Source organism: Candida theae, assembly GCF_024610275.1.
Source record: "Candida theae strain CBS 12239 chromosome Unknown scaffold114, whole genome shotgun sequence".
Classification (NCBI taxonomy): Eukaryota; Fungi; Ascomycota; class Pichiomycetes; order Serinales; family Debaryomycetaceae; genus Lodderomyces; species Lodderomyces theae.
This window is the reverse complement of record NW_026261357.1, coordinates 1-11,451: the sequence shown is the minus strand read 5'-3', so window position 1 is coordinate 11,451 and position 11,451 is coordinate 1. Positions and strand designations below refer to the sequence as shown.

Here is an 11,451-nt window from a genome sequence, read left to right as displayed (position 1 = left end):
TATACAACCTTCGTTACTGGAGGTCATAAACTTGACATTACCTTCCAGGATAACACACATGATCTCGATCAACCGAGAAAATGACAGCACTTATATCCGATATGATACTGTGCAAGTAGGTAAAGGGTTATTCTGTAAAAGGTGCTTGGTAGATTATTCAAAATGTAGCTAATTTGCTGATTTGAGGTGGCTGGTGTATCAATGTTGTATAGTATACTGTGAATTTTGTTTTCAAAATTTGCCTCAATTCGGTGAGAAAGTAAACGAGAGCACAACATCAAAATCGTTAAAAACCGGGCAGCATTAAGGACATACAAAGCTGTTACTGTCTCCGTGATATACATCAAGGCCACACTAGCACGCTTTGTACATTATTCTTACAAATTAGCCACTAAATTTCAGTGCACGTGATAGGCTAGAATGATTTGTGTAGTATGTTGAGAGTGAAGAGATTTCTAACTTGAGGTGATTCACAAAGACAGCTCAGAGTCCCAATTTTTTGCACGTCACAATTACTCCAAAGCCATATGCATGGAACTGACTACAAAAAGTAACTCCGAGTTTAGTTTGTCTGATCCCTATCCAGCTAAAAAGTGTTTGCATCCATTCACGTGATCAACTCTATACTCTTTCTATTATATCGTAAATCCATCATCTCAACCTCATCATCGCCCACAGCAGTCTCCAAGTCATACTCGTTAATTGCTTCAAAATCGGCCAATTCATTCACCAATTTTCCAAACTTGTCATTTATGGCATTTGCCAAAATGAATCGATCAATAAACCCCGCCATGATTTGATTGTCCACGTTGTTGGTACTCAAGATGACAAGATGGTTCAAATACAATTTCTCAAACTCTTCCAAGATTAAAATCGCTGGTGATTGTTCATTTGTGTAGAATGGTGATGCTTCAATTGACAAATTGAGGTGAATGCAATTGTTGTTCTTGCGTTCGTAGTGTAGTTGCATAGATAATGCAGTTCGAGGGAGATTGGCAATTTGGAACGATATCGGTTCGGACGAATCTTCACGATTGACGGTTTGTAATTTGCTGACAAGTTCCAACTTGGTGACGTAGCCAATATATACGGGGTTGGAATAGTTGATGATTATAGGGTATCCTTCATGTGTGTCATCATTGACAAAATCCCACAATGACTCTGCAGTATAAGGACTATGTTCGTTAACCAAACATAAACACTTGACTTGTTCCAAGGGCACCATCAATGCTTGTACCGTGACATCGGGGAGTTTTGATTTTATTGTCGACGTCAAGTTTGAAAACGACACAATTCCCGTGCCTTTACCTTCATTGATCATCCCGGTGGCTGAGCCGTCTGTTGAAAAAAATCCCTGCCCACGTCGATTGAAATTATTTTGCAACCAAGTATCGTAAATATTCGATGGTGTTAACCAATCATTAACAAACTTAGAAGTAACGACACCACACATTATAGGCAAAACATAAGACACGGCGCCCGTCATTTCAAACATGATAACGACGACGCACATGGTCAACTTGGTAATACCAGTCATGAATGCAGCAGCACCAATAACCGCATACGAAGATGGAGAAACAACACATGATTTTTCAGTACATGTACTCAATGATTCCCAATTGAAACGAGATTGCAAGACTTGAGTCACTATTCCCAAAAGTCTTCCTGTGGTGGCTCCCAATACCAATGACGGCATCAAGACACCTCCAGGTAAGTCGATACCAAATGTATATGCAGTGAGACCAAAGCCCTGAACTAAGATATAAAGCAACTTCAACACCGTCACCCCATTTGACGACAGACAAAGAAAGTCTTCGGCATTGGCTTCGCCATCGCTTGCATCTTTCAGACATTGTTTAAATAACAATATCAAGTAGGAACTCAATGGTAACTTTGAAATCTCCAAGGGGAAATTGAGCAATGTGGTGAGAACAACAATAGCCAAAACTTCCAAAAAGGGACCCCATTTGGGATCAACTTTTGCAGCATGCACTAATAACGACTGAACCTTTTTCCGCAATGTGCGTTGTTGAAAAATTTGATTGAGTTTGGTGAAATAGTACCCATACAATCCACCAACAACTCCCAAAGCGATGAATGGAATCACCTCCAAGAACAACCAACTGAAATTACCAAAATTGACTTGAAACAAATCCTGTTCCAAAAAGTTGTTGCCATCGGTAAACGCACTGAAGCCAGTCAACCCAATAATTGCAATTGTGGCAGCGACAAATGAATTCCACATGATTTTAGTGGGACTAAAGTAACTTGGCATGCTTTCCAACACAAACAACACTCCACCAATTGGCGAGTTGAAGGCGACAGATATTCCAGTTGCTGTAGCTGCACTCAATATCTCTCGTCGTACTGCTTCATTAGGTTTTGTGCCACCACCAGTGCCAAACTTACCCTGAATAATAAGTTCGTAAATAATGTTGAATATACAACAAGACACATGCACCAAGGGCCCTTCTTTGCCCAACCACAACCCCGAACTCACGACTAGGATCAAACCGACAATCTTGAATAACAATGTATGTAGACCCAAATATTTCCCAACGTTTAAATTGAAACCGGATATGAGCAATTTTATTTCCGGTATGCCTGATTGGCGAATGAGGTGCTCCCGATTGATTGTAAGGTAGCTAGCTCCCATGGCGAAAAGCACAGCGAAAATGAGATATATTGGGAAGTTGATCAAGATCCTACTCCATACGGCAGTTGACCCAGTCAAGAGTCTCGACCAGTTGTACCATTCATTAGCAGGACACGTCAGGTACGGGTTGAATATACTCCATGCGTCCAAGTTGCTCAAACATATCCCCTTTTTCAAGTCATTTAATGAGATGGAAATCAAATTGATTATAGCTGCGATATAGCCCAATATTATAGCCAGTAGGACAAGCGTGGTCCATTTCTTTGACAAGCTTGAAGGTAGATTCAGTATACGTTGAGTCTCTTGACTCCAATTGATGTATGTGTTTTCTTCGTATGTAGGTGACGTGGTCGACGACGATGGTAATGCTCTTGCTGTTGCTGCTGTTGTTGTTGTTGTTGTTGTGGAGGCTGAGGTTGTTGTGGAGTATGCCAGGTGGCTAGTGTTCGGCCGGTCTGGTGCGTATATCAATGTGGGTATTTCATCGATAGTGTAGGTACTGGACGATCCATTCAGTGACAGGAATGATGAATTCATCTCAGGGGAAAAGAGCGTGTGTTTTGTGAGTGTTTAATAATGGCAAGTAGTCTAGTGCCATTGTTAGCACACAACAAAATTTTGGAGTTGACTCTCGCTACCAATGCATCAAAAAGTTTTGCACATCCTTACACTTTGAAGGAATTGAGAAGGCTGCACTGATACATTTTGTGTGCTACACAACTTTCAGAGAACCGTTTGAACAGTTTTACGTGGTTTATATTACTTGAAGGAGTGGACTCGTTTGCACTATTTTGGCACTAAAGAGTTGGAGAATAATCTAGGATCCAGTTTGGTCATCGCGATTAGAGATTGTGCTAGAGCCAAGTCCGTTGATATCTACACACAAACGACACTATCAGCTTGATAATTCATCAGATTAAACAGCGATACATATTAGAGGGTTTTTTTTATTTTTTCTAAACCAGTAGCTCCGCAAAACGCTTTAGAGTTATGACTGTTGCTACATCTGTCAAGCGTGATCTCACGCTAGTGTTGAAAGAAATGTCTCTTTTGGACAAGCTACTTCCCATATTAATCATTTTATCCATAGTCATTGGTATTATCATATCGGTGTATGCACCGGGAGCACAAGAGATATTCAACAATACCTCAGACAACAAATTGACATCAGTTTCCATACCATTAACTATTGGTTTAATAATCATGATGATTCCACCTTTATGCAAGATTGAATACGAGCAAGTCACTACAAAAAAGGCAAGCAAGAGGGAGAAATGGGGATACATATCTCAGCATTGGCGTGAAGTAGCTGTATCCTTGTTTCTAAATTGGGTAGTGGGGCCTTTCCTTATGTTTGGATTGGCATGGGCTACTTTGTTTAATGATAAGGAGTATCGTACTGGGATAATTATGATTGGGATGGCCAGGTGCATTGCAATGGTTTTGATTTGGAATCAGTTGGCTATGGGATCGAATGAACTTTGTGCAATCTTGGTCATAATCAATAGTGTATTACAAATTGTGTTGTATGCGCCATACCAAATCTTGTTTTGCTATGCGATTACTGGCGAATCAATCGACTTTGCCAATGATTTGCACATGGGTAACTTGTTTGTGTTGGTGCTTAAGAATATTGGGATATTTTTAGGTATTCCCTTGGTATCGGGTATTGCCATTCGATCATTGGCATTGTGCACAATTGGCAAAGAAAAGTTTAATACTCTTGTTTTACCGTGGATTAGTCCGTGGGCTTTGATTGGGCTATTGTATACCATCATTGTCATATTCATATCGAAAGGTGACTCGTTTCTACATGAGCTTAGTGGTAGTCTCAAGTGTTTTATTCCATTGTGTCTTTATTTTATAATAATGTGGTTTGGCACATTTTTTGGGTTTAGATATTATTCAAATTATATCAATTACAACAGAATAGTATTGGAACATGAAAAGACAACGGTTGAAATGACAACAAACACGAAAGAAACAGTGGCTAACATTGATGAAGATGGTGATGGGGAATGTGCCAAACTTCTTGTCAAGTGTGGATGTGAAGAAAAGTTGTCGCCAGAACAACTTGAGCTACATAAAAAGGGCAAGTTGCAGTGCAATGCCAATTATGAATCAACCGTGACTCAAGCATTCACTTCAAGTTCCAATAACTTTGAGCTAAGCTTAGCAATAGCCATAGCTTTGTATGGCGAGAGTAGTAAGCAAGCAATTGCAGCTGTGTATGGGCCATTGTTGGAAGTACCAATCTTGTTGTTGTTGACGTTTGTGGCAAGATATTTCAAAGTTAAGTTGGTTTGGGGGTGAAAAGAGATTTGTTGAAGAGATATACAATTGATGACATCTCTGCGTGTGGAGAGGGTGGGGGAGGGGGGGGGGTACGGTTAACAAGTTTGAAATAGTCATGTAAGTCTAATGTAAAGGATAAATGTAACTATGATGATAATAGATGTACATATATATATATGTATGTAGTGTGTGTGTATGTGTCACAGTATTAAAAGTTACGACATTCAAAAAAAGAAATGACAAGAAGAACAAGAAGAAGAAGAGAGGGGAAAAAAATAAAATAATATGTGTCAAATGATACACACCACAGTAACTACTACACAGTACACAATACACAGTACACAGTACACTAAAAAGAAAAAGAAAAAGGAAAAGGAAAAGAAAAAGAAAGATAAGGAAGGAAGGGGGAAAATGTGAACAAAAGTTTAACCACAGTAGTAACATAACTACTACTATTACTGCTATTCATAGTTGTCTATTAGTACTGACACTTGGAGCTATTACATGGCTTTTGCTGCGCCATATTTCTTTCCCAGTACATAATCTGTCTGATGATTTACCACACAGTGAAGATTGGGAAAAAACCCTTTTTTTTTTGTTTTTACTTTGCTTCAGGACATTTCTTGTTTAATCCAGTACTCTTTATATCTCACAGTTGAATACATCTCTACCTTTATCTCTACCTTTATCTCTACAAGTTCAAAAGTGGATATATGCCTGTAACACAGTATCCAACCCAAATGTCAACTCTGTCGAGATGTGTGTGTGTGTGTGTGATTGTATGTTGTATACTCTTTTTGTCAGTAAAGAGACAGGGAGAGACAGACAGACAGAAAGAGACGAAAAAAAAATAAAATAAAAAAAATAAACGAAAGACTCAACCACCATAAACCATTCACATTCAATCATCTCATATCTACACAAACATAGCGATAACCACTTATCAACTGTATTCTAAACCATATTAATACACAGACATATAACATTTACACACACGTCAGGAAGGACCAACAAATACGCTTTCACACACTGCATCAACAATATCACCCATATCGACATCCTTTGTATTTGGCAATCCACACATATTCGACCTAGACTTCACTCCATTATATTGCGTCCCCTCGTACTATCACGTCCACCACACTATCGTGCATTGTGCTTCAAAAGATTAGAGAATAATGAACAATTCAAATGGCAAACAAAATGCCATGAGCACAAACAGCCGAAGCACTCCCCTAAACAGGCCATCGAATCAAGCTTCATCGTCTATTAGTATCTCAGATTCGTATGCCAAAAACGCCAACCAGTTACTAAATGCTTACATCTATGACTTTTTAGTCAAGAGTAAATTACCGCAAACTGCAAAAATATTTGTCAATGAAGCTGAAGTTCCATCAGTGGCTTCACCACCGGGCTCTCAATCTCACCACCACCACCACCAACAACAACAGCAGCTGCAACAGCCAACTCCAGGAGCAGACTCCTCAACAACCCCTTTCCAGAGACAGCCACTGCAATCGCCACTGCAGTTAAAATTCTACAAGGATCATGACTTACCAAAGATGAACTTGGCTATGGATTCTCCCCAAAGTTTTTTGTTTGAATGGTGGCAGATTTTTTGGGATATATTTCAAGCAAAAAATGGAGGTGGCTTCAACAGCTCTGGCGGATTAACTCAGGACCAAAACAGCAAATCAAACTTGGCATTGAGGTATTATCAATTACAATTGTTGAAACAAAGACAACAACAACAAGAGTTGGCAATGGCTGTCCCTGCATCAATGTCNCCAATTTCCAGCAACAGCAAGCGTTGCAAGCAATGCAAGCGTTGCAAGCACAACAAGCACAACAAGCACAACAAGCACAACAAGCACAACATGGACAGCAAGTACAGCCGGCGCCGCTTCAACAAGGGTCTATCCCACCTTCCCAACCTCAGACAGAGTCCCAGGCGCATGCTCAGGCACAAAATCACGCGCAAATGCAGGCACAAGCGCAATTTCAGGCACAGGCACAGGCACAGGCACAGGCACAGGCACAGGCACAAGCACAAGCACAGGCACAAGCTCGAGCACGGGCCCAGGCGCAAGCCCAAGCCCAAGTGCAGGGTCCAACACAACCATCCAACTTGCGTTCTCAGCAGCAAAGCAATCCACAGCTTGGCTCCAACGCGCAATTCTCTAGTCAACAGCAACCCCACGGTCAAGTTATTTCACAACAGATACAACATCCAAATGGACCGCATAGTGGACCTGTTGGTCCTAATCGTGCACAACAAATCCCATCTCAGCCGCCATCAGCAACAGCGGCGAGTTTTCCAAACATGGGACCTACAAACAACCAACAACCTGTCTTTTCAGGGAATCAACACTTCACACCTCAGCAGCAACATCAGCAACCACCACCACCACCTCCTCATCCTCCCGCAACTCAGCGCCAAGCCCCGTTTCCAAATATGCCTAATCCTCAATTCGGTGGCAGTCCGTCTGTAGAACAGCAAAGAATGATGATGCTAATGAAACAGCAGACTGCTTCTGCTGCAGCTGCTGCGCAAAGACAGATTAATATGAGCATGGGAGATCTCGGACCTGACCAGCAGCAGCAGCAGCAGCAGCAGCAGCAGCAGCACGCCTTGCAAAGGGGCGCTAATGCCGCAGCCAGTCCTGGAAGCATGAACTTTCAACAGGAGGCGTTTATGCAACAACAAATGAACCAGCAACCGCAGACCCAGGAGCAAATGAATTCGTTGCAACAGCAAGCACAAAGTCAAATGAACACTTTGCGTCAGCAAGCACAGCAGCAGCAACTTCAGGCGAATCCAGCCAATGTTAACGGGTCCTCTGTGCAAAACTCTCCTGCAGGTCCATGGCAGCAACAGCAGCCACAATTACAAAGACGTGCTTCACGTGGTCAGGGCTCACCATTCCCCAGTGGCACGGGTCCAGCAGGCAGTGTTGGCAATCCTAACTTCGTGAATGCTCCAGCACAAGGTCCTGACAATGCTAATGGGCAACCTGTGCGCGGTCCCGGAGGTGCAAGGGGCAGAAATACTGGCCCCAATGGGAAACTGGCTCTTGCTAATGTTAATAACAAGGCCCCACAGAATAATCCACCCAACGGAAGAAACAGTAATGCATTGCAGGATTACCAAAATCAGCTCATGCTTTTAGAGAAGCAAAATAAGAAGCGTTTGGAAATTGCGAGAAGTAATGGATCAGAGTCAAATATACTAGCTTCCGGTGGATTGATGCTGCAACAACAACAACCACCGCAATCCCAACAGCATGATGCAATGAGCAGCCATTCTTCACAAAACCAGTCCCAATCACTGCATGCTACACCTGCTTTGCACCATGCTCCACCGCCTCCTCAGTTCAATCACAAACCATCTCCGGCAACGTCCAATAGTTCACCCTTGATCAACAACAAACCTCCTCCAGGAACGGCCAACAAAAAGCCAAAGAAGGAGCCTGCAGGAAGAAGAAGCAGGAAGCAAAGTGTTGCTTCGACACAGGCTAGTACTCCATTTAATTTGGGAGTTGAAAGTAAACCACCGGCATCCCTGCAACAACATCCACAACAACAGTCACAGTCGTCACAACAGCAAGAACCGCCTAACACATCGCAAAACCCATCCCAACTTCAAAGACGCGGTTCGTTTACTCCAAGTACGGGTCGGAAAGATTTCACTCCACTTACACCAGTGAGTGAGCCTGTTACTGACAGCAGGAAGAAACGCAAGATGAATACTGTTGCCGAATCTCCTCACAGCCAAAACTCCACCAACACGCAAACGGAGAAGAGCTCTGACACCAAGTCGCAAATTCAGTCAACTGGTCCAACAAGGAAGAAGGCTGCCAAAGGAACGCTTAAATCCGATGAAAAAGTTGCCAACAAGACTGCATCAAACAGTACCGACACGACTAAAGCCATCAATGAGGAGTCGCTGCAACAACAACAGCTCAGGAACCATTTTGACGAGTTCCATGAAGCGTTTGGTGCGTTCTCGGAACCAGCGCATGCTTCCCTCCAAGAAGATCATCTAGGTGCATCTTCTTCCTCCAACACGGGCCAGAATTTCTTCAATGTGGATTTATTGTCCGATACTCAAAACCAGAACCACAGTTCAGCTCACAACAGTACATCTAGTGGTGGAGTTCCAGGAATTCCCGACAACAACAACAACAACAACAACAATAACAATGTTATCTCCACCACCACCATCACCACCACCAACAACAACAACAGTGGCGGTGGTGGTAATGGTGGTGGATCTGGTAGTAGCGGGGGGTCCAATATCAATGCAGACTTTTTTGGAGGGACTGCTGGTGCCGGTGTCAATTCTGCTGCTTTTGATGACATTGAGTTCGATATCAATCAGTTGTGGGGAGATGACAATGTTGTTGATCTGGGATTGAATGATGACTTGGGGTTTAATTGGAATGTGGATGCTATAGAGAATGGAGATTAAAGAAATTGGAAGGATGTGGGAGAGAGCGAAGAGGATGAGACACCGATGGGTGTTGGTAGGGAAATCGATTTGCAATATATTTTTGTTGATTTCAGTACCGAAAATACGAACTATCAAGACATTTATTATGATGGCTGAGCAGCTTTGGTCATTTTGCAGCAACTATTTGGATTTTGTGTCTCCGATTATCAATTGTACTTTCTGTTCCCCATTTTTAACATTCAACTTCACTTCGACATCTGTCCAACGTTTACAGTATGGATTTACAGCTCATTATATAATTACTTTACACTTTGTAATACTACACAATACAACGTTTGTACTATTCAGTTTTCTTGTTAGACAACTGCTTCTCTTCCTGCTTCTGTAGCATGACAAACTCATCATATTCCTTCAATGTACTCTGTTTCGGAAACCATGCTTCGAAATTATACCAGTTGAAAACCAAAATAATTGTTAACAACAGCACCAAAACAGCCGAGCTTGAAGCGGTTGCTGGAAACACATTCCAACACCATTCATGAACAAGCCAAAGCGGCACGCCAACATACACAGGGAAGTTCAAATGGAGCAAACCGGGTAATGTCCAAGCGTACCATGCGAGAAATTGATAGTGAAGTGATCGTGAACACAACACCCCAATGAGATTTGTGATTGTCATTATGTAAAAAATGATCTGTGGGGCAACTAATGGGTTCAAGAAAATGTTGCTTGGTGAGATGGTGGGGCTAGGGTTGATTGAATCTTTAATCAATTGTGGTATGGATTTGCCAATGATTTTGTGATTGAGAAACCTTGTAAATGTGAAAAATAAAAGTAAGGTTAAATGGAGCACTAGTAAGGCACGTCCGAATTGGATTGAAGTGAATATCGACTCGGGTACAAATTTCCAATTGACCGTCCATTTATACAAGAACCGACGACCAAAGTTGAATGCATTGGAGATGTAATTCCATCTGATTGTCTTGGCCAAGTCATCATCAAACATGAGTAATAAAAACCTCCAACCAATCATCACCTGAGCCAATGGGACTACGGCCACAAAAATGATAAACTTCAACAAGTTTTCATCGTTGAGGAAGTATATTATGAGAAGGAACGCTGGCGCATATAATAATGCATTCATCTTGATTGAAATAGCAATGCTGTACAAGTCAGCTGCAATTATTGTCAACAAGAAGCTAATGTCGAACCAAGATGACCCCGTAATCACTTCACGCACTGCAACTTTCTCATCCTTGCTTACGTCGCGTTTGCCCTTCTTCCCCTCTGCCTTGACCCTCCCTTTCTCATCTTCATCGACAAAATCCACTTTTTTCCCCTTATAAGCCTCTTTGAAAACAGCAGCTTGCTGCAACAACAAAACAACCCCAACCATACAAATCGTAGTCCAACAATCATTAAACAACCTCAACACATAAATCGACAATAATCGCTTACTTGCCAAAAACAAATATATCGGCCACGGTTGTAAATCCCAAATCTGCGCATAAACAAAACACGCCAATGCCAACGTTGCTGTAAAACAGTACCCAAATATATACTGTGCTTCCTTCACATTGTCGCCACAGAGCCATTGAATGTATTGATACACTGTAATGAAACCAGCTGGGTACACTATGGGCCCGGAATCTCCGTAAATGTTGGCATAGTCCAATTCACCAGCATTCACTTTATCAATCTGTTGCAAGTATGTGGTGTAGTCAATTTCAGTGTATGGGACTTTGTTGATTATGATTTTGGTGACGATTGAAGCGATGCAGATGATTAGTGGGTACGTGACTCTCGTTGCTTGCGGGTTGATAATCAAGCCAATGATTCCGTTGTGGATGTCTTTGAAAAAGTTCGGGAGTGTGAATGGGGGTCGGTTGTCACTGGCGGTGGTGGTTGGTGGCATCGTTGGTGCAAAACGATGAGATGAGGTTTAAACTGGGTGAAGAGTTGTTGATTCGCGTACAAAATTTATTGTTGATGGGAAATACCACTGTGTGACTATTATATACAGAATTTGCACTTGTGTACAAAGGGT

General features: G+C 42.0%; 4 protein-coding genes across 4 annotated transcripts; 2 read left to right on the top strand and 2 right to left on the bottom strand. All coding sequences in view use genetic code 12, as the record gives it.

Moving 5' to 3' along the window:
• Window positions 1–607: 607 nt before the first annotated feature.
• Window positions 608–3,193, bottom strand: KGF57_000678 (uncharacterized protein; the record flags this gene model as incomplete). Its single annotated transcript, XM_051755171.1, has 1 exon — window positions 608–3,193. The coding sequence occupies one exon, from the start codon at window positions 3,191–3,193 to the stop codon at window positions 608–610; it is 2,586 nt and encodes an 861-aa protein (XP_051610815.1).
• A 453-nt stretch (window positions 3,194–3,646) lies between these two features.
• Window positions 3,647–4,969, top strand: ARR3 (Arr3p; the record flags this gene model as incomplete). Its single annotated transcript, XM_051755170.1, has 1 exon — window positions 3,647–4,969. One exon carries the CDS (start codon window positions 3,647–3,649, stop codon window positions 4,967–4,969), a length of 1,323 nt encoding a protein of 440 aa, XP_051610814.1.
• A 1,160-nt stretch (window positions 4,970–6,129) lies between these two features.
• FLO8 (Flo8p) lies at window positions 6,130–9,422 on the top strand (the record flags this gene model as incomplete). The annotated part of the gene is made up of 2 exons (XM_051755169.1): window positions 6,130–6,541; window positions 6,631–9,422. The coding sequence occupies 2 exons, from the start codon at window positions 6,130–6,132 to the stop codon at window positions 9,420–9,422; spliced, it is 3,204 nt and encodes a 1,067-aa protein (XP_051610813.1).
• A 322-nt stretch (window positions 9,423–9,744) lies between these two features.
• Window positions 9,745–11,319, bottom strand: KGF57_000675 (dolichyl-P-Man:Man(5)GlcNAc(2)-PP-dolichol alpha-1,3-mannosyltransferase; the record flags this gene model as incomplete). The annotated part of the gene is made up of 1 exon (XM_051755168.1): window positions 9,745–11,319. The coding sequence occupies one exon, from the start codon at window positions 11,317–11,319 to the stop codon at window positions 9,745–9,747; it is 1,575 nt and encodes a 524-aa protein (XP_051610812.1).
• Between the last annotated feature and the right edge of the window lie 132 nt (window positions 11,320–11,451).